Raw genomic sequence first — 27007 nt, 5'->3', positions numbered from 1 at the left:
TTTACCACAGTTGCCCAGACCTGTGGCACTTGCTGATAATGCCCAGCTTGCAGGTTCGATCCCCATGGGTGGGTGTGCATATTCCTGCCTTGCTGGGGGGCGGGGTGTGTGCGTTGGACTTGATGACACCTGGGGGTTCCACTTCCAACTCCTGCTGCTGTTGACGTTTTACCAGAACTGTGGCACTTGCTGTTAATGCCCAGGTTGCAGGTAATAATAATGATAATAATAATAATAATACCTTTATTGTCAATGTACAACCTGTGTAAAGGTAAAGGGACCCCTGGCCATTAGGTCCAGTCGTGGCCGACTCTGGGGTTGCGGCATTCATTTCGCTTTACTGGCCAAGGGAGCCGGCGTACAGCTTCCAGGTCATGTGGTCAGCATGACTAAGCCGCTTCTGGCAAACCGGAGCAGCGCACAGAAACGCCTTACCTTCCTGCCGGAGCGGTACCTATTTATCTACTTGCACTTTGACGTGCTTTCGAACTGCTAGGTTGGCAGGAGCAGGGACCGGGCAACGGGAGCTCACCCCGTCGCGGGGATTCAAACTGCCAACCTTCTGATCGGCAAGTCCTAGGCTCTGTGGTTTAACCCACAGCGCCACCCGTGTACAATGAAATTAACCGAGCCTCCCCCCCCCCCACTCAATCTCACTGCACTCATTGCACAGGTTCAATCTGTCTGTGTGTGTGTGTGTGCATATTCCTGCCTTGTAGGGGGTTGGCCTAGATGACCCCAGGAGGTCCCTTCCAACTCCTGCTGTTGGCATTTTACCTCGGTTGCCCAGACCTGTGGCGCTTGCTGATAATGCCAAGGTTGCAGGTTCGATCGCCATGTGCGTGTGTGCATATTGCCACCTTGCAGGGGGGTTTGGCTGTACTCGACAACGCTGGGGGATGGGGTCCCCCTTCCAAGCCTACGATTCTATCATCCCCCCCTCCCGCCGCTTTAACCTGGGCCTGACCCACCCCCTACCCCGCTTCTCTCTCGCGCGCCTCCGAGAGCCGCTGGGTCCTCCCCAGGGTCCGGGCCAGGCGGGTGATCGCGCAACGCGTTCGGCGGTGTTTGTCCGCCGGCGGCACCCTTACACCATCGGCGCCCGGCGCTGCAGGGCGGTGCTGCGGGAGTCGAAAGCGGCGCGCGGGGCGGCTGAAGGGCGGGGCGAGGCGGAGGGCGGCTTTTGGCAGCGCGCGGGGAGCCGCCGGGCGGAGCGGGCCGCGTCCGGGAGAGCGACGAGGAGTAGGCAGGCCGGCGGCGGCGGGGAGGAGGGGGGTCTCGGCGCCATGGCGTCGGTGAAGGTGGCTGTCCGAGTCCGGCCCATAAACCGCAGGTGAGGCAGCCAGAGCCGAGCGAGAGGAGCTCGTGCCCTCCGCCCCCTCCCCTCACGCACTCCGCCCCCCGCGCTCGCTTTCCCCCCACCTTCTCCCCTCGTGGGTCTTCCCTCCCCCGCCCGGCCGCGACTGTCACGCGCACGCGCAGAACTTGTTCCCTCACCTGTCAGCTCCCGGGTGTGTGTCGTGGCGCAATGATGGGCTGGGGGCGGGGGGGGGGACAAAAAAAAAACCCGAAAAAAAGAGTAATTGGTATATTGAGACTGAGAAGAGAGAACAGTTTCCCTCTTTCTTAGAATTGGAGAGTTGGGGGTCATCTAGTCCGACCCCCTGCAAGGCGGGGGTCATTTGCCCAACGTGCGACTCGAACCCACGACTTTGATACTGGGAATCTCCTTGCTGTAGCGACCGACCGAGCTATGCCTTTTTATTCGTTCCTTCTACAGAAGAGGTTCTGGCAGAGTGGTACCCACAAGGAAAACAAAACAAGACAAGGGCACCTGCTTGAAATGCCCCATTTCTGTGTAGTAAAAGGACAAACTGCCTCCCTGCTGGATGAGATGCCGGTGTAAACCATCCTGGGATAGCTCGGTCTCAGGGCTGGGGGTTCAAGCCGCATGTTGGGCAAAAGCTTCCTGCCTTGCAGGGGGTTGGGCTAGATGACCCTTGGTGTCTCTTTGAACTCTGTTGTTCAAACCCTGTAAACTTTGCTGGCAGCCTCATTGCTAGGTTAGCAGAACAGTGGCATGTGCTGTCACGCCTGTTGGGGAGCCAGGTGCGAAGGAGGCTCCTGTGACTGGCATTTTGGGGAGGTGCTCTGACTCCCCCCCCCCCCAGCTGCCAGAGTCTCTTCCCTGGAACTAACAAATAAAGGGCACAGGAGAATCTCTTCTCTCCCCCCCCCCCTTTTTTAAATCTGGTCACCCTAATTTATTAGATCTGGGAAAGTATAATGTATTTTTATTTATCTACTTATTTATTCATCACCTTTATAGCCTGCCTCTCATCAAAGGTGTTCAAGGTGGCGTACATAACGCCTCTCCATTCTTTTCCCACAACAACCCTGTGAGGTAGGTTAGGCTGAGAGGCAGTGACTGGCCCAAGGTTGCCCAGTGAGTTTCATGGTTGAGTGGGGATTTGAACCCTGATCTCCCAGGGCCTTGTCCAGGACTCTTAACCAGTACACCACACTTAGAATTCTGTTCATACAAGGCACTGGCAAACATATTTCTGGTGTCCAAAGGGGTTAAAAACAAGAGTGTTCTATCTATTGAGGAGGTGTACACACTACATGCTTAAATGTGCATATATGTTCACACACACACCCTTTAAATAAAGCATGCCAGCTGTAAAACTCTGCCAAAGTAATTTTATGATGCTTTGTGCTGAGCTTGTGCTTTTGTATAAACTGGTGATGATTGATCGTTTTGTCCCTGGCGGCTTCTTGCAAACTCACTAAAGGTTCATGTCAGTTCTTTGGAAGGGCAGATGTCAGCCAGACATGTAGGAAGGTGGGTTTTATCACACCTCTATAGCTCTATATGTTATCTATTTGTTTCAAAGTTGTTATGAAAGTCATCTTAGCGTGGGAAGGTGCCACAACTCAGCATCTCCCTACATAGTTGTAGTTGTTCTGGGGTGAGTTTGCAAGTGACCAGTGTAGGGAATATGTTGAGCACCTACTTGTGAAAATGCATTGGGGTTTTTCCCTCACATGTGTGGTTACTGAAATACCGTATTTTTCACCCCATAGGACGCACTGCCCTATAGGACGCACCTAGTTTTGGGGGGGGGGGAAATAAAGAAAAAAAAAATTCCTCCCAGGCATGGGGCTGGCGCGGGGGAAGCCCGAGCTTCCCCCGACCCCAGACCCCAGAACAGCCTGCTATCCGCAAGCCTAGGGAGCCGCGCTGGTCTCCCCAGGCTTGCGGACAGCTGTGCAAAGCCTGGGTGCGCTGAAGAGGCTTCGAAATGCAGGCAGCTCTGCGCGACCCTCCGGAGGCCGGCGCGGCTTGGTGCCGGGCTCCGAAGGGTTGTGCAGAGCTTTCTGAAGCCTGGAGAGCGAGAGCCTGTATTCGCCCCATAGGACGCACCCACATTTCCCCTTCATTTTTGGAGGGGGGAAAATGCGTCCTATAGGGCGAAAAATACGGTAATAAATGAAGCTGAGGTGGAGCTAAAAGCAATTAACCCTGTTCATCATTCTGCATACATATAGAATCATAGAATCATAGAGTTGGAAGAGACCACAAGGGCCATCGAGTCCAACCCCCTGCCAAGCAGGAAACACCATCAGAGCACTCCTGATATATGCCCTACACACATTGCAGGGGGTTGGACTGGATGACCCTTGGGCTTCCTTCCAATTCTAAAATTGTATGATTCTTTGTGAGTAGAACTATGTTGTTTTCCCAGTCTGACAGGATTTAGAAAAGGTAATTTAAGGGGTATAATTTCAATGAATGAAACTAGTGTGGTGAAATTTAATTTGAAAGAAGTAAGCAGTATAATGAGATTTCAGATTGAGTGTCTAAGATTGAAAAGATATTTGACAGGTAATCCTTCTCCTTGGCATTAGAAAACATTCTGTCCTTAACAGTTCTGTGTGTTTAATCTGTTGGAACTCAATAACCTTATTCAAGCAGTGCGGGATCTTGTGGTTGTGGTACACATAGATGCTCAACACACAGAGAAGTGGTTGCATACAGTATATAGGGACCATGACAGAGTACTTTTTAAACAATCTGTAAATGTGGTACATGCATCTTTTGCTTTGAAACAAAGTCAATAAAGCTCACAGCATTTATCTTTATGTAACCTTCTTGAAAATGTGTTTTAAGTTCTTGAAAATACACAAACAAGGATTTTCCATAGCTGCTGCTTGCAGTTTTTGGAGCATAACAGAACTCTATTCTTGTAGCACTACTGAACAAAACACTGGCCATTGTTGGCTTATTTTATTTAAGATATTTATATACCACATGATTAACTTGCATTTCTAAGTGGTGTACATAAAAAACAATCCACAAAAAATGGGACAATAAAACAAACACTACCTTAAAATGCCTGCTGGAACAACAACAAAATAATGGTCATGGGCCTGAAGTTCAGCAAGGAGCTGTCTAATCTCAGGTGGGAGGGAGATCCACAGACTTTGACCCATTAGACTGAATGTACAGTTTCCAGAAGTTATGAGCCCCAAAGATCTCAGTGATTGGGCCATGATATAAGGGATCAGGCAGTCCTTAAGATATCCTTGACCCATGTTGTTAAGGGCCCTGTAAATTAACACAAGAGCCTTGAACGTGGCCCATGTTGTTGAAGCAGAACAGACTAGTCAGCTCATGACTGCACAAGAAACGCCCTATCAGCTACTTTTAGATGATATTGTTTTGGTTTTGTATCCCATTCTTCCCTAGAGCGGCTAACAACATTTAAATTGTTATCCTTGGGTATAAGTGTTACCTAAGTTGCATTCCCACTCTCTGAACACAACGCTGCTGCTTTGCGACAGAACATGATACATCTAAAAGCATGTGCTCTGAACTCAAAACAGCCTTGGGCATTTGCTGCTTTTTTCAAAGAGGGGATGTCCCACAGTTTAGGGGTTCTCTGGTGCCACAACATTGACTTATTTTCTGGGGTCTGAAAGTGCTTGCCTTTCTTGTACGTTAACTTGACTTGAGACTCAACAACTTTGACAATTTCAGAAATATTTTCTATTGCTATTGATTTCAGAAAAAAAACAAAACCTTGGTTGATGTGTCCCCCCCCCCCCTGAATTTAATTGAAAAGGGGATGTTGCCAGTTTGGAGATCTTTTATTTTAAAAGTTGTTATTGGTAGTAACTTTGTTGAAGGTGAAGTATTTGGTAATTTGGAATGGAGTTGTAATTTTGGTAATACTTCTCTGAAGTTATCAGACTTTCAGGACTCGTGATTTCATGCTCCTCCCTGCTATAAACTGAAAGCTGGAATGGGAGCAATTTGGTTACTATAAGTATTAAGAGAGGCTTCAGAAAGTATTGGTGAAGAATACTGCATCTCTGCACAAACCAGAGTGGAGAGCTGGGTTTTCCTACCTAAGGATACTTAACATTTATTTCCATGGTCGGTGGAGATATTGAAATCATATGCCCAACTTGTAAACACATTTACATTTTCTAAGGCTGGTAGGATTAAATATTTGCTCTTCCATGGAGGCGCAGGTCAATTCTGTGTCCAGGGCAGCTGTTTACCAACCCCATCTGGTACTCTGGCTGAGACCCTACCTGCCCGCGGACTGTCTCGCCAGAGTGGTGCATGCTCTAGTTATCTCCCGCTTGGACTACTGCAATCCCCTCTGTGTGGGGCTACCTTTGAAGGTGACCCGGAAACTACAACTAATCCAGAATGCGGCAGCTAGACTGGTGACTAGGAGCAGCCGCTGAGACCACATAACACCAGTCTTGAAAGACCTACATTGGCTCCCAGTACGTTTCCAGGCACAATTCAAAGTGGTGGTGCTGACCTTTAAAGCCCTAAATGGCCTTGGTCTAGTATACCTGAAGGAGCATCTCCACCCCCATCATTCCGCCTGGACACTGAGGTCCAGCTCCGAAGGCCTTCTGGCGGTTCTCTCGCTACAAGAAGCCAAATTACAGGGAACCAGGCAGAGGACCTTCTCAGTAGTGGCATTCGCCTTGTGGAACGCCCTCCCACCAGATGTCAAAGAGAAAAACAACTACCAGACTTTTAGAAGACATCTGAAGGCTGCCCTGTTTAGGGACGCTTTTAATGTTTGATGCACTATTGTATTTTAATATTTTGTTGGAAGCTGCCCAGAGTGGCTGGGGAAACCCAGCTAGATGGGCAGGGTATAAATAATAAATTCTTCTTCTTCTTCTTCTTCTTCTTCTGCAATAGACAGGCTACTGTCTTTTACACAAGCACCATATTCCATGGTAGTGCTTCTGAGACGTGTTCTGTTTTGAGTGACTGTTGAACTCATCTGATCTCTTTTGCAGCTTCAATGAAACTTTGTCTCAAGAGGATGGATCACAAAGTAGCACCAGTACAGTGGTGCCTCGCAAGACGAAATTAATTCGTTCCACGAGTTTTTTCGTCTAGCGAATTTTTCGTCTTGCGAAGCACGGTGTCGGAAAAGTTTTGGAAAAGCTTCAAAAATCACCAAAAACCTCAAAAAAGGCTACCACACCGCGTTCTATGAGTTGCTCCTTGAAGTCAAGTCGCAACTGTATTAACGGTGTTAAGAAAAAGGAAACAAACTTGCAAAAAACGCAAGACGTTTTCGTCTTGCGAAGCAAGCCCATAGGGAAATTCGTCTTGCAAAGCAGCTCAAAAACCGCAAAACCTTTTCGTCTAGTGAGTTTTTCGTCTTGCGAGGCATTCGTCTTCCGGGGCACCACTGTAGTTAATGGACCATTGTAAGATATCACACTGAAAATTGGAAATAAGGGCAACTGGGTGAACTAGCTAGACAGGTACAGCACTGAGCTCTGTTTCTGCTGCTCCTCCCTTTCTCAAGAATATGAGCAAAATTACAAACAGTTGCTAGGTTAAGCTGCTTATTCAAAGCTGAAGCTTCGTTTTGGTTAACTGCCGAATAGTCAAAAGCTTTTGTTCAGAGTTCACTGTGGTGCAGCTGGCTTTATTATGCTTCATTGCTAGATAATATGTTGCTTTTATGATCATTCTTAAACAGAGGCCTATAGATTGTTTGGGACATAATCACTTATCTTCACTTTCCATTTAAATTTCTTAACCACCAGTGCACAGTCACATGACCCTCCCTTCAGCATCTCATTGAGCAGTTCAGCAGTAACAGCTTTGTGTCATAGAATCATGGAATGATAGAATTGGAAGGGACCGTGAGAATAATCTAGTCCAACCCCCTGCAATGTAGGAATCTTTCACCTGACGTGGGGCTCAAACCTATGACCCTGAGATTAAGTGTCTCATGCTCTACCGACTGAGCTATCCCTTCACCATCATAGAATTGTAAAGTTGGAAGGCACCCTAAGGGTCATCTAGTCCAACCCCCTGCATTGCAAGAAACTCAACTAAAGTGTCCATGACGGATGGCCATCCGTTTTTAATCTCTGATTAAAAACCTCCAAGAAAGGAGAGTCTCTACCACCTATTGTGGGAGTCTGTTCCACTGTCAAACAGCTCTTACTGTCAGAAAGTTCTTCCCATGTTTCGTTGGAATCTCCTTTCTTGTAACTTGAATCCATTGGTTTGAGTCCTACCCTCCAAAACAGGAGAAAACAAGCTTGCGCCATCTTCCATGTGTGAGCCCTTGAGATATTTGACGATGGCTATCATATCTCCTCTAAATCGCCTCTTTCCCAAGCTAAACATACCCGGCTCCCTCAACCATGACCTTGTGGATTGCTTGTTCAAACTTGCTCCGTAGTTGTTGTTTCGTCTTCACCTGTATATCTTCTTTACGTTTTGCATTATTATATCTGTCTGCTTTTTGTTAGTTTGTGTTTTATATATTGTGGCATGGACTCTACTGTACCTTTAATCCCCACCCCTTGATTTTTTTTAATAATGGGAATTGGAAACCTTCTATCTGTTCCTGACCTATAGAACTGCTTTGAGGGTTTCTTGTGGTGTAGTGGTTAAGAGTGGCATCTCCGCTCCTCCACATGCAGCTGCTGGGTGACCTTGGGCCAGTCACACTTCTTTGAAGTCTCTCAGCCCCACTCACCTCACAGAGTGTTTGTTGTAGGGGAGGAAGGGAAAGGAGATTGTTAGCCGCTTTGAGACTCCTGAAGGGGAGTGAAAGACGGGATATCAAATCCAAACTTCTCCTCCTCCTCCTCCTCCTCCTCCTCTTCTTCTTCTTCTTCTTCTTCTTCTTCTTCTTTGTTTCCCCACCTCACCACCAATCAAGCTGCGCATAAATTTTATGAAATAAAATAAATTTTATAGCAACACTATAATGAGAAGGCAAGCCTTAATAGCTTTATTAGCCGTGCCGTCTTAGCAGAGGAAACTCTTTTCCCTTTACTAAATTAGCCAGAATTGTTTTGCCTTCATTTTGTTGCCTTTGCAGCCTTAGAATGAAAATGATCAATCTTAACTTCACTTACCCAGGAGAAAAAGCCCCATTGAATTCAACAGGACTTCCTTCTGAGGAGACATGGTTAAGACAGTGCTGCAAGATATTACCTTATTATATGAGCTGCCAGGAAATATCCCTGAGGAATTCGCATGTCATTGCTGGTTATAATAAGCCAAGAAGTTGTTTTCCTTTATGGAGCTCGGTGCAACCCATGAAATTTTAGTAGGAAGGCAGTTATGGCTAGACGAGCAAGGTGTTAGATTTTACTTGTGTATGCTCTGGTGAGGAGGAGGGACTGAGGCAAAGATGGGTGCTTAGGAAAGCCACTTCAAAATTGCTGATGAACTTCATCATAGGTTCGTGGCAGGTGCGCTGCTCTGGTTTCGCCAGAAGCGGCTTAGTCATGCTGGCCACGTGACCTGGAAAGCTGTCTGCGGACAAACGCCGGCTCCCTCGGCCTGTAAAGCGAGATGAGCGCCACAACCCGAGTCGTTCTTGTCTGCACTTAATTGTCAGGGGTCCCTTTACCTTTACTTTTATGCTTTCTAGTTATTGTGCTTTCTGCCTGAAAGGCAGAGACAAGACAACCCTTCCCTTGTAAGATATGCCTTCCTTGCCTAATTCAGCAACTAGGGGAAACATTAGAGTTGGATATAAAGCGAAAAAGTGACACCCCCCCCCCATGGTGCTATGGCAAGAAACTGTTCACAAAACTCCACAATGAGAAGTGAAACTAGAGTTTATGGTAAAATGTATGCATTAAGGAAAATAGTAGTTTGCTGACAACAGCTATCAGATTCTCCCTATAATTGTTTCTTAATCTACTGTAATATGTTAATTTCACAGGGAGAAGGATTTGGATGCTAAATTTATTATTTCAATGGAGAAAAATAAAACAACCATTACAAATATGAAGGTGAGTGTTTTAAGCAATCATAGAAATATTTTTTTTCTTGCTTTACTTGCTCTTTTTTTTTTTTTATTCTCCTCCTGGCAAACTCTGGGTTTTGTCATGATGGGTTCAGAACTTGTGATTAGTGGACCTGGATGAGTAAGTCTCCTTCCCACAAAGTGCTGGTGTAAAATTATCATTGGAAATTATTGGTTTAGAAAACTGCACAAAAGATTTTGCAGGTGCCCTAAATTGACTGGGACCTGATTTATCATATTGGATTTACTTAGTAAACGACTACAGAAATATGCCAGGTTAGTTGTACTTGCTGTAAAACAGAGCTATCCAGACTTCAAGTCCACTGTGATGAATGGGGCCTGGGTGGGGTGGTGATGTAACCTTCATTAAGTCCTGCCCAGGTCTGCTGCCTTCCACCTAGTGGGGAGCTCTGCTGGCAAAGAGCACTTGATGTTTCTGCACAAATGGTGGGCAAAAGCTACTTCTGACACCCCCCCCCATGGGAGGGTCCTTTGTACTTTGCCCCCCCCTTCTCCTCTGTCTGGTGCAAGTGGCAAGGTTACAGCTGCAACATTCTATTAAGCTCTGATGCTTCCAGCCAGGGGTTAAGAACACAGCATTAACTTCGTTTTTCTTGCCCAGTAGCCAAAAGTATTTTAACTAAAACAACTAGAGGGGAAATTCAAGAAAGTGTACAAAATGTGGTTCAAATATTCAAACAAATTAAAAGCTTTGCTTGAAAATTATTCCTACTGGAATACTTGTAAATATTTTTGAGATATAGTAACTTTTTAAAAATTTAAGGAAGAAAACAAATGCATTGAAAATAAGCTATGCATTTGTGCTTATTATAAATAAGTACAACCTAGGGATTGCACCTATCAAACAGTTGGTTACAGTGTCAAAACTATCGAACTGGAAGGGTGTTGCGTCCTTTCGTTGTGATACAAATTTTATGAAGCGATTCATTTTCAGCCTATTTCACTTTTGGAGAAGATACCTTTAGGTTGCAACATGCAGAACCTCTCCTAGGAAATGTTTTATATACACTTTCTGATTTGCTCTTATAACCTTAAACTGAAGATACTATGTTGCAACAATAATGATAGCCATGTTCAAAAATAAGCATTCTGCCCTGGTAGGATAGCATTCTAAACTATGACATTATTCAGTTGCCAATTTCTAACATATGCTCAATAAGTGCTTATTTTATGCTTAAATCAATTTTGTTGACAAAAGCAGCTAGGACAACCCAGTCAGATGGGCGGCATATAAATAATAAAATTATTATTATTATATATCGGCAGTAATAATATTGCACTCTCAGAAGAAGTGTTGGAAACATACATAGTTATTATCTAAGGGAGCAATATGGTAATAGGCTGTCTTATTCTTATTCTTAGATACCAGAGGGAGGAACTGGAGACCTTGGAAGAGAACGGACTAAAACATTCACATATGACTTCTCCTACTTCTCAGCTGATGCAAAAAGTCCAAACTATGCATCTCAGGAAATGGTAGGCAGACAGAAACCTGTAATTCTCTTTCAGAATGAAAATATAGTGTCAAAGTGCATTTTTAAAATTTATATTTAAAGTGCTTTAACCTGCCAAAAAGGCTCCCAGAATGACTCACAAATAGATTAGTGACAAAGAACTGCACATTTGGATTCCCATAGATGTTAGGGAGAGGATTTTAAACAATTTAGCTGCTAAAAACCTTTATACAGTAGATTTACCATGAAAGCTATGATATAAATTAGCATAGTAGCTTGCCGTTCTCTTGCAGTTCAAGGGAGCCTGCAAAAGCAGGGCATGCAAAGAACTACACAACTAGTTTTGCACTCCTAAAGAAGTTTTGGGCTTTTGCGTCTCAAACAGCAGCACTCCAAATCATAGAATTGTAGAGTTGGAAGGGACCCTGAGGGGAATTGCAAAAACAGTTTGTGATTCCATGTGGCATGGTCAAAAAACCAAAAATGGATCCCAGCAAAGAGATTAACTGAATCTCTGATGGAAGACCAACTATGGCTGCTGGGCTGCATCCAGTTTGCTGAGTGATAAATTGTGAAGGTTGGATTTGGCACAGCTTTTCTGCAATATTTTTGTGTATTTATATTGGTTCAAGGAAAAAAATACTTTTGATATATCATACTAGTTTGTTTTCTAGTAAAATGAAGTTGTAGTAAGTGGCCTTTGGAAAGAAATCCCAAGCTAATGTTCTGCAGTATCATATGTATCTTAAGGTACACCTGTGTAGACTGTTTGAGAACCCACAGAATTACTATTTTTTCATAAACACTTGAACTGATCATCTTTCATAAGCACTTCAGTAAGTGAGCAGTTTCTATAGTATGTTGTGATACTCTACTGAGGAGAACTAACTAAAACTTCTGCTTTTAATTATATTATGAAACATTGCTAGTCTCCCTCTGTTTTTATTTTCCCAGGTATTTAAGAACCTTGGCAGTGATGTCCTCAAATCTGCTTTTGAAGGTTATAATGCTTGTATTTTTGCATATGGACAGACTGGATCTGGGAAGTCATATACTATGATGGGAAATGCTGTACGTAAAGCTTTTCAGAATTCTACTTTACTTTGTAGAAATGCATGCCTTTTAAAAGTGTGCTGCTTTTCTTCTATGTATATAAGATGAGCAACATATATTCTAAATAGTTACAAGGAACCACCATATTTTTCTAGCAATTTTGGATTGAATAGAATAATTTTAAGGAATTTTGATGTTTAGCAAGGCCTCATTTGCTTGTGCACAGATATGGACAAGAGAATGTACAAGCCAGTAGCATTATATTTTGTTTTAGTTGGGCATGCTTAATGCAGATGTGAACATCGTGGCTCCCCCAAATTGTATACTTGGGAAGCAAAAAATGCATGCTTCCTGGCACAAAGTTTAATCTCAAACAGCATGATATAAACCTGATAAACTAATTCGTATTTGCCGATTCATTTTATTTATTTATTTTTCAATCTGCCTGAGATATACTCTCTAAACTGGGCCAGAAAGTAGTCTCCCACAAATGGAAGGAGCCCTTCCATAAACAGAAGGGGAAAGTGTACTTTTTGCCAATGTTCCCTTGCTGCACACTGCTTTGCCTTTTGTTTCAGCAACTCTGCGAAGCCCATTTTCAGGGCTCATGGGACTACAGGGATGCATAGAGGGGAGCAGAGAACGCCCAGTTCCATGACTGGAGCTCAATTCCTATGGCTTTGAATAGTCTGTCAGTGTTTTTTTTCAGATTGTGATGGCTACATTAAACAGAGTGCAGTATGACAATGGCTCTCATTGTTGCAGGGGGATCTCGGTTTAATACCTCGGATTTGTGAAGGATTATTCAACCGAATAAATGAAAAAACAAGATGGAATGAAGCCTCTTTTCGGACAGAGGTCAGGTATGCTTGTGTAGCAGTTGCATGGCTGTATACAACCAAAATTGTCTTGATTGTCTTTGCCTTCCTTTTTCTTATCCATGTCTCAGCTCATTGGGTGGTTATTTTATTGCAGAAGTTCATAGGCCATGTTCGGGAGGAAGAGAGAACTAAACAGTTACAAAGCAAAGATTTCATATAGGACTTCAGTCTGGAGTACATTACCTTTTACCCATATAGCTATTTCAATGGCCTGCTTATTATTTCTATTCCATTTAAGATCCTGCAAAGACTGTGGGTGTTACACCTAATTTCAGTGACACCAAATGTGGAAGATGGAGGGGGAGAATTCTTTAATCCTACCGAACCTTCCCGAAGTGTTGACTAATCCTTCCTCAAATGTGCTATAAACATACTCTAGTTCTTTATCCCTTGCAATCCTGCTGCCACCCCAACATCTTATCCCCATTCACACAGAGTTAAAAAATGCAAATATTTATATTTATCAACCTTTATTTACAGAAAATAATAAATCAGTAATAGATCAGATGAATGTCATACCGCGATCATATATTTATGTATTTATATTAATTTAATACATTTCTAGACAGTCCTTTATCACAGGGAGGTTTACAACATAAAAACAACAATAACACAACATAGTAACAAACAAAAGGTCATAGATTGTTTAATTAGCCAAAGAGGAATGGATGTGGAAAAAAATGCTTCAGCAGTGCTTGACATTAAATGTGTACTGTTTCTAACATCATCCCAGTTAGCTCTCCTAGAGGATAATAAGTTTTTTCTCCCTGGTCAGGAACTTAGCTGGGCCAGTGCAAGGATGAACAGAGTCTCCCAGCTGTCACTCACAATCAGCTTTCAGCTTCTGGAAACATATGCTTTCTTTGGCTGGCTTGCTTCAACTTCCCCTGAAATCCTCTTTTTGGTCAGGGACTTGAATATCAGGACACAGTGAAGAAGATGTCACACTGTTGCATCCTCAGAAGTCTTCTTTCTTCCTGAGGCCAACTTTACCCTCTGCTGTCAACTCTGGCCAGAAGCTATCTGGGAGTTTTCTCTGCACTGTCTGTCTTTAGTGATTCACCTCTTCTTCTGCTTACTGCTAGACCACATTGCTCCTGGACAATGCTGTGACTGACCTTTTATACAGTTTCAGTCAGGACCCCTCTAACCAATAACTTTGAATTATTTCAATACCTGCCATCCCACTGGCCTATACCTAAGAGCCAATGAGACCCAATGGAATGCTGTGTACTGTGATTATCCTTTAAAATGGTATTCTACTGTGAATCATGATTAGTTTTGGCCACAGGTTGGCCACTATGAGAACAGGAAGCTAGACTTGATGGGCCTTGGTCTCTTTATGTTCTTAAATGCACATATGAAGGTTGTGCTTATGTGAGATTCATTTTAATGGATAGGCTTTTAAACTCGGACTCTCTTCTGATTAAAGTATATTTGTTTCAGTTACCTGGAAATATATAATGAACGTGTCAGAGATTTATTGAGGCGCAAGTCTACAAAAACAAATAACTTAAGAATTCGTGAGCATCCGAAAGAAGGTCCTTATGTTGAAGGTGGGATTTAAAGAGCTGAATGCTTCTGTTTGTTGGACGTCCAGTTGTATTTTTAATTGTATAAATTTGTCTTTGTTGTAAATTGAAGGCCAGTGTAAACGAAGTTATAAAAGTCTATGAACCCTGTTTGGGTGCGCTAATTTGTGTGTAGCTTGTCACCAGTTACAATGAAAATTTTAAAGATTTCTTCTGGAGTGTGATGTCCTACTAATTGAGACTAATGATGGGTCTCACTTATAAATCAAAGGCACTTGTGATGGAAGAGTACTTATTAGAACTTAATTGGCTTAATCCATCCCCTTCCAATTTATGCTATAGCGTCCTGAGAGTACACAATGTTTAGGAAGACTGCAGATTTCTCTTCAGGTTGACATTCTGTATGTTTAACGTGTCTAGCAGTCTCACTTCTGCTAAAATAAATACGGCCAATTCAAGCTTGCCATGCACTATTTTGCAATAAAAAAAAGGGCATGATCAGTTCCCGCATATACACTCCTAAGTTTTCTTTAACTTCACAATACTTAACACTGTTTGTCAGTTGAATACATTTTAATCATTCAAATAAGTTAAATCAGTACATTTGCATATGACTAACCAATTGTCATTTTAGAAGGGGGGAAAATGCTTTCTTTGAGTTAGATCATGGGTAGGCAAACTAAGGCCCGGGGGCCGGATCTGGCCCAATCACCTTCTAAATCTGACCCGCAGATGGTCATCAGCGTGTTTTTACATGAGTAGAATGCATCCTTTTATTTAAAATGCATCTCTGGGTTATTTGTGGGGCATAGGAATTCATTCACTTTTCCCCCCTTCAAAATATACCGTAAATTTCGCTCTATAACACGCAGATTTTTTGTCCTAAAAAGTAAGGTGAAATGTCTGTGCGTGTTATGGAGCGAATGTGTGGTCCCTGCAGCTGACTCGCCGGAGCGCAGGGGCAAAATAGGCAAAAATAAGATCGGGCGGGCGGGCGGAGGGAAGAGGGAAGGCAGAAGCTTTCCTGCATTCTGCCTCAGGGTCTTACTGCCCACCCGTTTCTGTTGCTGCGTTTGCTCAAACTCAACAAAGAGCAGGGAATCCCCTGCCCTCCTGGCAAGCAGAGGGTTAAGGAAAGGATCCCGTCCTTCCTGCTAATCCTTCCCTAGTCACACACACTGCGTGCAGGCTCCAGCCCACCACTTCCTCCTCTCCGTGCTCTAGGGACTCCCAGGCAGCCGAAAAGCAAAAGCATGCAGGAGGGAGAGAGAGAGAGAGAGAGAGGGCTGGCTTGGGTGGTGGTGGGGGGGGGGAACGACTTTTGCTTTACAATGGTAGGTTTCTCATTTCTTTTCCAAAAGCAGAGAGCCCTGCCCCCAGGCCCCCTCCAAATTACAGCTTCTCCAAGCAATGTACTGCTGGAGGGAGACAGTATGCTTGTTTGGAAGAGAAACCCTGCTTCCCTGCTCGTAAGTAACAGCTGGCTGGATTGCAGAGTGAGACATGGAAATCTCTGGATTTATATGCTGTATATCAAATATCTTAATCTATACTTTCTACACGAGGCTGGTAAATCAGAATCTCCTGAGCCAGGAGGATTACAGCATCTCTCCTCTCCCCTTCATTAAAAGCCTAATACTCTTCTTTGAAGAAGTATAACGTGAGAATGTTATATATATATATATATATATATATATATATATATATATATATATTTTTTTTTAAAGTTCTTTTCCTCATTGTGTGCTATACACTGATAATTGCTGCCACAATAACAATTGATTGAAAATGGAATTTAGTCTCCCCCCCCCCATGGAGAGCTGTTCTTCAAACGTTTAGCCTTAATACAGTGGCTGATTCACTTCTGCTTCACTAGGCATTTTATATAGGGACATTAAAATTGATTTACCGTAAATAAAAAAGAAATCATACTTCGTATATCCTGTCTGGCTTGGGGGGGGGGGACTTTTGCTTTCCTTCCCTCCCCATTTAAAACGTGGTGACAAAGCACGGATCCACATGGATCCTCAGGATTTTTGCATTGGGTCACCCCAAATTCACCATCAGATCACATTACATGTCCATGGCTACAGTCTGTACCTAAAAAGTCACGCACCCACTGTTGCCTGGGGCTGCAATGGTGCAAAAACGTGGTTACAAAGCATGGATCCACAGGATCTTTGCACTGGGTCACCCCAAATTCACCATCAGATAACATAGCATGTCCATGGCTACAGCCTGCACCAAAAAAATCACGCACCCACTGTTGCCTAGGGTTGCAGTGGTGCAAAAATGTGGTTACAAAGCATGGATCCACATGAATCCTCAGGATTTTTGCATTGGGCTACTCCAAACTCACTGTCAGATCACATGTCTGTGGCCACAGCATGAACCACAAAAATCATACATCCACTGTTTCATTTAGAATATTTTTTTCTTGTTTTCCTCCTCTAAAAACTATGTGCGTGTTATGGTCGGGTGCGTGTTATAGAGCGAAAAATACGGTAGTCCGGCCCCCCACAAGGTCTGAGGGACAGTGGACCCTACTGAAAAAGTTTGCTGACCCCTGAGTTAGATCCACACTTGTCATTTGTAGAGTGCCATTCACGTGATGTTACACTGGAGGAAAGGGGGTGGGAAGATGATTTTCAGCTTTTTTTCTTTCCTGTACTCTGTCAAAAACTGCTCCTGTGGAAGAGGCAAAAAATTCCCTCTCTCCCTTACTCCAGCAGGAGCCTCCATTGGATCAGTCCCTTCTGTGACATGAAGGGAGGCCTTTGGTTTGTCTGCATCCAAAACTTTGCTTTCAGGTGGTTCATGAATCTGTTGCAGTAAGTGCCAATTTAGAAGAAGTACAGTGGTACCTTGGTTATCGAGCATCTCGGAAGCAGAACGTTTTGGAACCCGAATGCCCAAAACCCAGAAGTAAATGCTTCCATTTTTGAATGCGCCTCGGCAGTCGAATGGCTTCTGCTGTGTGTTTTTAGGTTTTCTCCATTGAACCTGCAGCCAGCCCTTTGCGCCTCAGTTTTCAAACATTTCGGAAGTCGAACAGTCTTATGGAACGGATTATGTTCGAGAACCGAGGCACCACTGTATTGCCACCTCATGGCCACCTGTGTGAGGCTTTCTCTTCTAAGATTGTCTCTGCCACCAGCTGCATTTAGAAATAGTTATTTTAAAGATGCAGATAACTTTAAAAAGATGTTACCTGATGAACTGGGGACGCCTCTTCGGTGGATTAAACACTATTAGTTGGTTAAAGGTTGCAGTCCTCATAACTGTCGGCTTGTGTTTGTGTTTTCCTCAGACTTGTCCAAACACTTAGTACAAAATTATGGCGACGTAGAAGAACTTATGGAAGCAGGAAACATAAACCGGACCACTGCTGCGACTGGAATGAACGATGTCAGCAGCCGATCCCATGCCATTTTCACCGTCAACTTCACTCAGGTACAAAAAGGAGCAGCTCACAATGAATTGTTGACATTTCTCAGATTTAGGTGCAACTCAAATTCAGCTTCAACTAAATTTGAAAAGGGACTTGAAATACGACCTTTCACTCCTTGTCGGATTAAATAGTGGAAATTTGCCATGCCCCACCTCTCAAAAAAAAATCTGGAAAGGAGATATACGTGCTTAATGCAGTATTTATAAAATGAGAAGTGCTTTGGCTGAAGCCTTTTTTAGATGTAACTCTATTAGTCTCTAGGTTTATTTTTAAATTGTATTTGTTTGTTTGTTTGTTTGTTTAATTGATTTATATACTGCCCTTCATCAAAAGATCTGAGGGCAGTTCGCAAGACAGTTTTACTTCTAATAAAAGATGTATATGTTCTGGTTATGACCACTTTGTGTTGGAGAGGGGACACGCTCTTTCTCACTTGATCCAGCACAAAAATTTTGACAGGAGAATGAGGTTTTGAAGGTGTGATGGAGCATCTGAGAGGATCTCCCAGGTTTTTTAATTGTTGCTTTCAATTTGGCTTGTGGAGTTATAAATTTGATTTAGGGAGTGGCTCTAAGGGAGGAGAAATTAATACCCCCTCCCCTTTTACCTAGTATAATTCTCCACGCAACCTGCACAGCTTAATTTTTTAAACTGTTATCTAGAAAAGTAGGGAGAACAAAATTGTGAATTATTTTCTCATCTTGACAGACTTGGAATGCAACTTTATTCATGGGAATTCTCTGTGTAAACAACAATACTCCCCCACCCCCCAGTGGCTGCAAATGGAAATATTTATGTTGAGAGTATTGAATTTCAAGTCATTTCACACCAGTTTCTCTGGCACTTATGTGTCTTGGAAAAGGATTTCACGTGTGTAAATTACTTGTATGTATAGAAAAGAACTGCTATGCAAATGATATAGTATAGTTGTACCCCTAGTTTTTCTGTACAGTGGTACCTCAGGTTACATACGCTTCAGGTTACAGACTCTGCTAACCCAGAAATAGTGCTTCAGGTTAAGAACTTTGCTTCAGGATGAGAACAGAAATCGTGCTCCAGCGGCGCAGTGGGAGTTGGAGGTCCCATTAGCTAAAGTGGTGCTTCAGGTTAAGAACAGTTTCTGGTTAAGTACGGACCTCCGCAACGAATTAAGTACTTAACCTGAGCTACCACTGTATTTCTGTTACAACTGAGAAACAGAAATAGAAACTGTTCCTCCTTTCTTTGTAGACTTCCATGTTATAGCCCAACATCTTGTTTTTCTGTAGGCAAAGTTTGATGATGAGATGCCATGTGAAACAGTTAGCAAAATACATTTGGTAGACCTTGCTGGAAGTGAGAGAGCAGATGCTACTGGAGCTACAGGTGTCAGATTAAAAGAAGGAGGAAATATTAACAAATCCCTAGTTACTCTGGGAAATGTAATTTCTGCCTTAGGTAAGTCTCTGTTTATTTTAATTTATCGACTTAATTGAGTACCAAACTTGTTATCCAGCCCTCTCTAATGGTAGTGTTGCCTCCTTCTTTTGCTCTTTTACAGCTGATTTATCTCAGGATGCCTCAAACCCCCTTACAAAGAAGAAGCAAGTATTTGTGCCTTACAGGGATTCTGTTTTGACATGGCTTTTGAAAGATAGCCTAGGAGGAAACTCTAAAACAATAATGATTGCAAGTGAGTGTGTGCTGAATTACCTTAATTCCCAGTGCTTTGCCTTTTTAAAAAGGTTATCTATACATCCAATTGATTGGCATTACAAGTGACTCATTAAGCAATATTGCTGTTTGCTATTTTTAATGGGGCTGTCTTCACAACAAAGCTTGAATAATATCCTGCCGGGAGAGTGGAGAGATGAAAGCAGAGTCAGTACACGGTGCCAGGCTCCTGCAGAATAATTGAATGCGCTGCTTCCCCCTGGTTAGGCATCTGAGAGCACATACTCAAGGGATGTAACACTCAGCTCTTCCGCTGTGCAGATCTTGGGAAGATAAATGGTGAGATCCTGCTACCTCTATCCATCTCAGGGGAGGTGCAGTTGAAACCCATACCAGTTGTTGGACTACTTAAGAGGGGGGTTTCCCAAGCCCCCCACTTAGGGCTTAGAGGAAGTTTCCCCAAAAGGTTAAGGTTCATGCCCTACACTCAACCTTGAAGCCTGTTGCAAAAAGGGCACTGGAGGAAGAGCATCATGTGTGCTTTGGGCACTTCCACTAGTCATGAGGCCTCGCTCTCAATTCATAGGCAAAAGGCAAGTCTGGGCCATCAACTTTGTGCAATGTCTGCCTCTGGGAGGGACAAGTGAACTTGTTTCACTGTTGGAAACAAGGCAGAGAACAAACTGCCTTTGTCTTTATTAGAAATCCTCGGGCACTTCTTTTTTTTAGTCTTTTAAGATGCTGCAAGACTCTTGCCATCAATTTGAGTTGAACTGATTTTATAATGAATTGATTTTAGAATGCTGTATTATTTTACTGTTATTAGCCGCTCTGAGCCCGGCTTCGGCTGGGAAGGGTGGGATATAAATAAAATTTTATTATTATTATTATTATTTGCTTGTTTAGATCAAGGGTCACCAACCTAAGGCCCGGGGGCCGGATGCGGCCCAATCGCCTTCTCAATCCGGCTCGCGGACAGTCCAGGAATCAGCATGTTTCTACATGAGTAGAATGTGTCCTTTTATTTAAAATGCATCTCTGGGTTATTTGTGGGGCATAGGAATTCATTCATTTTCCCCAAAATATAGTCTGAGGGACAGTGGACTGGCCCACGGCTAAAAAAGGTTGCTGACCCCTGGTTTAGATAATGTCCAAATTATGGTGTATCATATTTTGTAAGATACCTCCCTTTGTCCTCAAAGAAAATTGGAATGGTGGGATATTTAATGCTGCATAATGAAACTGTGAACCAAATTAATGCAGTATTTCCCCCCTAAAATTCCATCCTACTCACAACAGTGCAGCATACCGTTTGCTTTCTCTCCACCCACACTGGGTTTCTAAGATTTCTAAATGATGTACCTACATATAACTTAATTTTGAATTTACTTTCCTTAGCCATTTCACCTGCTGATGTCAATTACGGAGAAACCTTAAGCACCCTTCGCTATGCAAACCGAGCTAAAAACATAATCAACAAGCCTACCATTAATGAGGATCCAAACGTCAAGCTGATTCGTGAGCTTCGAGCTGAAATAGCCCGGCTGAAAACTCTCCTCGCTCAGGGGAATCAGGTTAGCTTTGCACTTGAGACATGAGTAGTTTCTTTGAGTGACACTGGGGCTGTCTTAAGCATATGTGGCGCGGGGTGCAAAAATCCGCCCAGCGCGCCACCCCCCCCCCCCGGACGGAGCTGCTGCGGCCACAGCTTGGTCGGATGCCGGGTGTTGGCGTCAGGGAGGGGGTTACAAATCAAATAAAATGGCCAGGGACTCCACCGAGCCAATTTCTTTGTCGCCTGCGTTGCCCTCCCTGTTTACATGTTGCCCTCTGTCTCCAGCAAGGCGCCTAGAATTTGGGAAGCAGAGAAAGGGAAGGAGGAAAGTTAAGGCTAACAGCCACCAGGCACCCAAGTGTCAAGCCTCTGCGGGCGGCTTGAGAAAGCCCATCCGGGGGCCCGGAGTGCCCGCTCACTTTGGTCCCACAGCACCTTAAGACTTTGACAATGACTCCGCCGTCAGATGCTGGGCTGGAGGGCAGGGGGTTGGGGTGGAGAGCCGGCCGCAGCGGAAGAGCCTGCCGTGGCGCTCCGACCAACGGGCAGGCTCTTACCCGGACTCAACTCTCAGAGCCCGGACTCTCGGCCTGGCGCCCGTGAGAGCCCAGCGCCCGGGTGCCCTGCACCCCTCGCACCTATGGGTAAGACGGCCCTGAGTGACACTATGTGTTTCTGTATCTTAAGGATTGTTAAATACACACATGCACAAACACATACACACACACACAGAGAGAGAGAAAGAGAGAGAGAGAGAGAGAGAGAGAGAGAGAGAGAGAGAGAGAAGATAATTGGGGAATAGGAAGAGAAGCTGGAATGCCACGTTAGAGAGAAGAAAACAGGACAAAGCACTGTTTGGGTGCATGAAGCAGGACAAGGGACTGAGTGATGTAGGAGAAGCAGCATAAAGAAAATGAGTCCCCAACAGACCTGTTCTACTTGCTTTTTACGTTGGACAGGAGCCAGAGAGTGCTTAGGAGGAGGATGTAGAATTTGTATGGACTTTAAAGGAAGTACCGTATTTTTTGCTCTATAAGACTCACTTTTTCCCTCCTAAAAAGTAAGGGGAAAATTGTGTGCGTCTTATGGAGCGAATGCAGGCTGCACAGCTATCCCAGAAGCCAGAACAGCAAGAGGGATTGCTGCTTTCACTGCGTAGCAATCCCTCTTGCTGTTCTGGCTTCTGAGATTCAGAATATTTTTTTTCTTGTTTTCCTCCTCCAAAAACTAGGTGCGTCTTGTGGTGTGGTGCGTCTTATAGAGCGAAAAATACAGTATACCATTTGTGGGTGTTTTCAAGCTTCTTGTGTGCAAGTTTCCTGAAAGACCTAGAAACTCCTTGACTTGTATAGAAACATCTGTCTTCTGTGAGGTGCAGTGCGAGAGCTGGAGTACAATCTGCAGCCAGTAACCAATGATCCCGTTTTTCAAATAAAAAAAAATTGTTTTGATGATTCTTTTGAGAATCATTACTCCTAGATGACTTCCACTTAAGGCATGCAAAGACCTATTGATATATGGCTAAGGACAGTGGCCTAAAATTGCAGTGTCCCTGAGAGTAAGACTCATTGAACCCAACAAGACTTAATTCTTAAATAGAAATCAATAGTATTGCATTGTGGGCTATCTTTTGTTTTTATATCTTTAATGTTTATTTTGTCTGCTTCACCTAGATTGCGCTTTTGGATTCTCCAACAGCCCTAAGTATGGAAGAAAAGCTTCAACAGAATGAAGCCAGAGTAAGTTTTAGTTCAAACACTTCATCTATGTCTGAATTCTTGGCAGATTTGCAGGTTTTAAGTTATGCGTTCTGTTTTAAGATGCTTGATATGCTGTACTTCAGTAAACATGGTTACGGCGGCTTGTAGAATATATAAAACAATTAAAAATCCATAAATAAAATAGAATAAAAACAGGAGAGGAAAATATTTTGAATTCAAACTTTGTTGTCCCATCCAGAAGTGCCTTTCTGGGGAAAAACCCAAAGAAAGAAACACAAAACAAACTGCTGAGCTAAAGTCACACATGTTTCCATCTACAGTAATGTAGTTTTGGTCTAATTCTTAAGGTACACTCCCTTACGTTCTCTGCTTGTACTACATTTTGCTAAGTGTGTAAGTCTTTCAAAGGAATAGTTGTGAACTCAGAGAACTTAGGACACATTTCCCACTACTTTCATTCTACCTTTACTATGGTAGTGGGGTACCTGGTGCCTAAAGGAGTAGTTTACATTTTAGCACCAATAGTTGCCCTTATATTGGCGCATGGCTTGCTCCCAAATCGCTGCTCGCAGGATTACCATCCAGCAATAGGCCTACCAAATCTTGCTTCAACTTGACTTCCAAAGCCCTTAAACTGGGCTACTTAAAATTTGTACACAAAAATTTGGAGTCAAAGTAACCTAAATCCTGAATTGAATTCAGGGGCCTGTACAAATTATGAAAACACTTCACATAGGTAGATATCTGCTTCTACTATTTGTTAGGAGAGGCAAGAAGCTACATAGGACACTGGAGCCAAATCCTTTGACCACTGGAAATCTTCTGGCTTCTGAGACTTTGCTCTCCCCTTCTAAAAAATAAACGAAAGCTTGGATTCACAGGAAACTGAATTACAGTGCAATGGTACCTCGGGTTACATACGCTTCAGGTTATATACGCTTCAGGTTACAGACTCCGCTAACCCAGAAATAGTACCTCAGGTTAAGAACTTTGCTTCATGATGAGAACAGAAATCGTGCTCCGGAGGCCCTATTAGCTAAAGTGGTGCTCCAGGTTAAGAACAGTTTCAGGTTAAGAACGGACCTCCGGAACGAATTAAGTACTTAACCCGAGGTACCACTGCACAGCCAATAACTCATTTTGAGTTCCCTGTGTTCTTATGCAATCATGGGGAATACACACAGCCTTGTTCTATAGGCTCTTAAGGCTCCATGATTGCTGCTTTTTCCAGTAGGATGGGTAGAAGGGAAAGAATTCAATATATTCACAAATAGGAAGTTTAGCTTTTGTGAAATGCATATATACTGCTTCTGCTTTTGGGTAGCTGCAGTTTGATACATCATCTGAACAGAGAAACTGTGGTTAACATTAACGATGTTTAGTTTAAAATATGCTAATTTCGAACTATTAATGTCTAAAGTTGACTTTGGTTTAAATCAGTATTTCCCAAACTTGTGTCTCTGGCTGTTTTTTTGGACTACAACTCCCATCATCCCTAGCTAGCAAGACCAGTGGTCAGGGATGATGGGGACTGTAGTCCGAAAACAGCAGGAGACCCAAGTCTGGGAGACACTGGTTTAAATCAATCATAGTTAATGTTAACCACAATTCCATGTTTAGACAGTAACCAAAAGGGGAAGTAAAACCTTCCAAACTACTCTTAATTGCAAGCCTGAGAGGAGCCTAGGTTTCTTCATGTCTCATTATCTATGGTGAGCCCACAGGCTGGGTTCATTCCATCAAGCCAGGTCAGGGGGCCAGCCAGCCCTAACCCCATTGCAGCACAGCTCAGAGGAGAGGTTGACACCTTTCCATATGGCCCAGCATATGGTGATTTGAAACTCCATCACAGCACTGAACCAAGAACCCTCTTCTTCCAGTGCTGTGTGTGCACTGAGTGCGATGTGCATTTGTGGATGTCTGTGTTAGACTATGCGGCCCTCATGCTTGTAGCGTTTGGAGAGACAGAAGTTAGCCACTCTTGCACGAAACCAGAGTTTAAAATGACTTTTGAAAACATAGCATGAAATGTGAATGAGGTAAAATGGGTTGAAAACTTAGGTTTCATGTACTCATACTCAGTTCAAAGCTGCGATAGGCTTTTGTTCCCTCCTGAATGTATCCTATTTGCTGTATCATGCTTGCCTCTGCGTAAGGTGTGAAATGGCACTCATGGGGCAAAGACAATTCTTAAGAAAACCTGAATAAAAATAGCAACTGAGTAAAGTGGCCAATATGTCAGATTCTGCTTCTCAGATCTATCCATTATCATTTCCCTTGGAAGCCTAACCTAACCTCTCCAAAATGTTCCTCATAGTTGCAGTCAAACTCTGATGTCCAATACTGGCAAATGTCAAAAGTTAGAGCAATTAAATAAATATCATTTCATTAACGTGTCTTTTTTTTCAAAGAGGGGTGAGAAAGAAGTCAAACAAACGTCTGCCTGCCTCCCTGGGAAAAATAAGATTATGTTTGCTACTAACTGTTGTGAACATAGTTCAAAATGAAAAACTTCACAATGGATGCAAAATGGAATATATTATTCATTATCTCGCAGGAATCAATCCTTACCCTGTTCAGAAATATATTTCTATGCAGGAAGTATATCGAGTGCTTTTTTATTATCTTTTGTTAACCTCATTAGTATGTTGCATGATTGATTCATGATAATTAATGCAAGCATAATGACTGGAATTTCTCCCTGTACTCTATGATAGTCTATAATTTAATGCAATAATTAATTGGTTGTATGGATTAAACTCTCTATTCCCCATGTTTCAGTAGAAAAATGAAAGCCTTTTTTCTTTTAATTGAATATACTTTTTCTTGAATATTGTAGCCTAAAAATAGAACAGAATCAGAACCACGTGTGTATGTGTTTTGCTTTTTAATGCAGGAGAACTAGGATGCAGGCATAAATGAATAAGTGTGAGCTTCTAGTTGGCTATGCTGATTTCCCTGGAGAACAGACAGAAAAAATGTGAAAATTAAAACTTTGGGTTTTATTTGTGAATAATACTTTGGTTTATCTTGTAGGTGCAAGAGCTTACTAAAGAGTGGACCAACAAGTGGAATGAAACCCAAAATATTCTAAAAGTAAGGGTCATCTAAATGCTTCTTGATTTTCTAAATCTAAATGTTTTAAGAATGGGATCCTGTATTTTGTATTTATTGAATTTACTTAGACCTTGTAGTGCATAGTCTTATACACAGTGTAGTGCAACATCATGAAAGTAAAAAGTAGAGTCCTTAATTCTTACTAAAAATTCTCCCTTGTGAAAGAGCTTATGATAAAAGCTTAAGAGAGAACTTGTGAGGAAGAATTTAAAGCAAACATGCAAGTTTTAAGGATATCAAATTAATGAAATCTTTAAAAGTGGTCAAGACTTTCATGCAATCTGGTTTATTCATACTTTCTGCTCAACACTTAAATAACCCAGTTACTTATGGAAATTATTGTTTTTCAGGTAAGGAGTCTTGACTTTTCAAATGTGGTAAAAGGTTTGAATAGGTATAGACAGATTCAAGGAGTTCATTAATCTTGTCTTTGCGTGAATAACCATTCATTTAAATATCACTTACTGAACTGTAGTCCCTTTTCATATCTGGGACATACTGAACCTGCTTCCTCACACAAAGCCATTCCAACATAGTGACATTTTATAGAAACTTAAGCAGCTCACTTTTTGTATGTGTGGCGTTAACGGACTTGTCAATGACCCAAGGATATCATACTTCAAAATAAAGTATGCAGTCTGGAATTCAGTGTTGAACTGAAAACTGCCTGGCAGATGGTGCGACAGAATGAACTGATTTGTGTAATTTCTGCCCAGATATTGAATTGGGAATTAGAATATTCACATACTTCAGAATTTTGTGAGGGTTTTTGTTTTTTTACAATATAAGGGTTTTTAAACAATGCCATCGTCTCTTAGTAAAAGTAATTTCTCACTCTCGTGGTGCTGTCCCCCCCCCCAAAGCCTTTCTTCTCTCGTTTGATTTCTTCCCCTCTCCACCCAAGTTTGATGTGCCAGTCATGTGTAACTAGCTTATGTTTCATATTTTAGCTTGGATCTGTACAACATGGTTGCTTTAGGGGAAATGGAAACATCAACTAATTTATCTGCTCTACTTCACTATTGCATGCTAAAATTCTGTGTCCTGGGAAGAAGCAAACTTTAAGTGTACACCGTAAAATAGACTGCTTCTGCAGCATAAAACAGCTGGAAAAGCTGGCCTTCCAGAGCTTATATTGGCTCCCCCTGTACTTTCAATTGCAACTCAGCATTCTCTCGCTCTCCTTTTGCTCTCCTTTATATACCTATCTTGAAAAACTCAACCTGAGATC

The 27007-nt window shown here is 42.8% G+C and overlaps 1 protein-coding gene across 5 annotated transcripts in view; it reads left to right on the top strand.

The window, feature by feature from the left end:
- Positions 1 to 1151: 1151 nt before the first annotated feature.
- Positions 1152 to 27007, top strand: part of LOC310703264 (kinesin-like protein KIF16B) — a 97692-nt gene continuing 71836 nt past the window's right edge. For 2 of the 5 annotated variants that reach the window (XM_083495432.1, XM_083495431.1), the window contains exons 1-12: positions 1244 to 1333; positions 9255 to 9324; positions 10722 to 10835; positions 11768 to 11884; positions 12632 to 12724; positions 14194 to 14303; positions 17590 to 17732; positions 18999 to 19167; positions 19271 to 19402; positions 20782 to 20957; positions 22612 to 22677; positions 25696 to 25755. In XM_083495432.1, the coding sequence (XP_083351558.1) occupies positions 12684 to 12724; positions 14194 to 14303; positions 17590 to 17732; positions 18999 to 19167; positions 19271 to 19402; positions 20782 to 20957; positions 22612 to 22677; positions 25696 to 25755 (897 nt within the window). In that variant the 5' untranslated portion in view covers positions 1244 to 1333; positions 9255 to 9324; positions 10722 to 10835; positions 11768 to 11884; positions 12632 to 12683. Of the gene's footprint in view, positions 1334 to 9254; positions 9325 to 10721; positions 10836 to 11767; positions 11885 to 12631; positions 12730 to 14193; positions 14304 to 17589; positions 17733 to 18998; positions 19168 to 19270; positions 19403 to 20781; positions 20958 to 22611; positions 22678 to 25695; positions 25756 to 27007 lie in introns of all 5 variants that reach the window. The other 3 variants (XM_083495429.1, XM_083495430.1, XM_083495433.1) reach the window with 3 other exon arrangements.

Source organism: Podarcis liolepis, assembly GCF_965112155.1.
Source record: "Podarcis liolepis genome assembly, chromosome: 3".
In the NCBI taxonomy this organism is placed as follows: domain Eukaryota; kingdom Metazoa; phylum Chordata; class Lepidosauria; order Squamata; family Lacertidae; genus Podarcis; species Podarcis liolepis.
The sequence above is the reverse complement of the archived record's forward strand: the minus strand, read 5'-3'. Positions and strand labels throughout refer to the sequence as shown.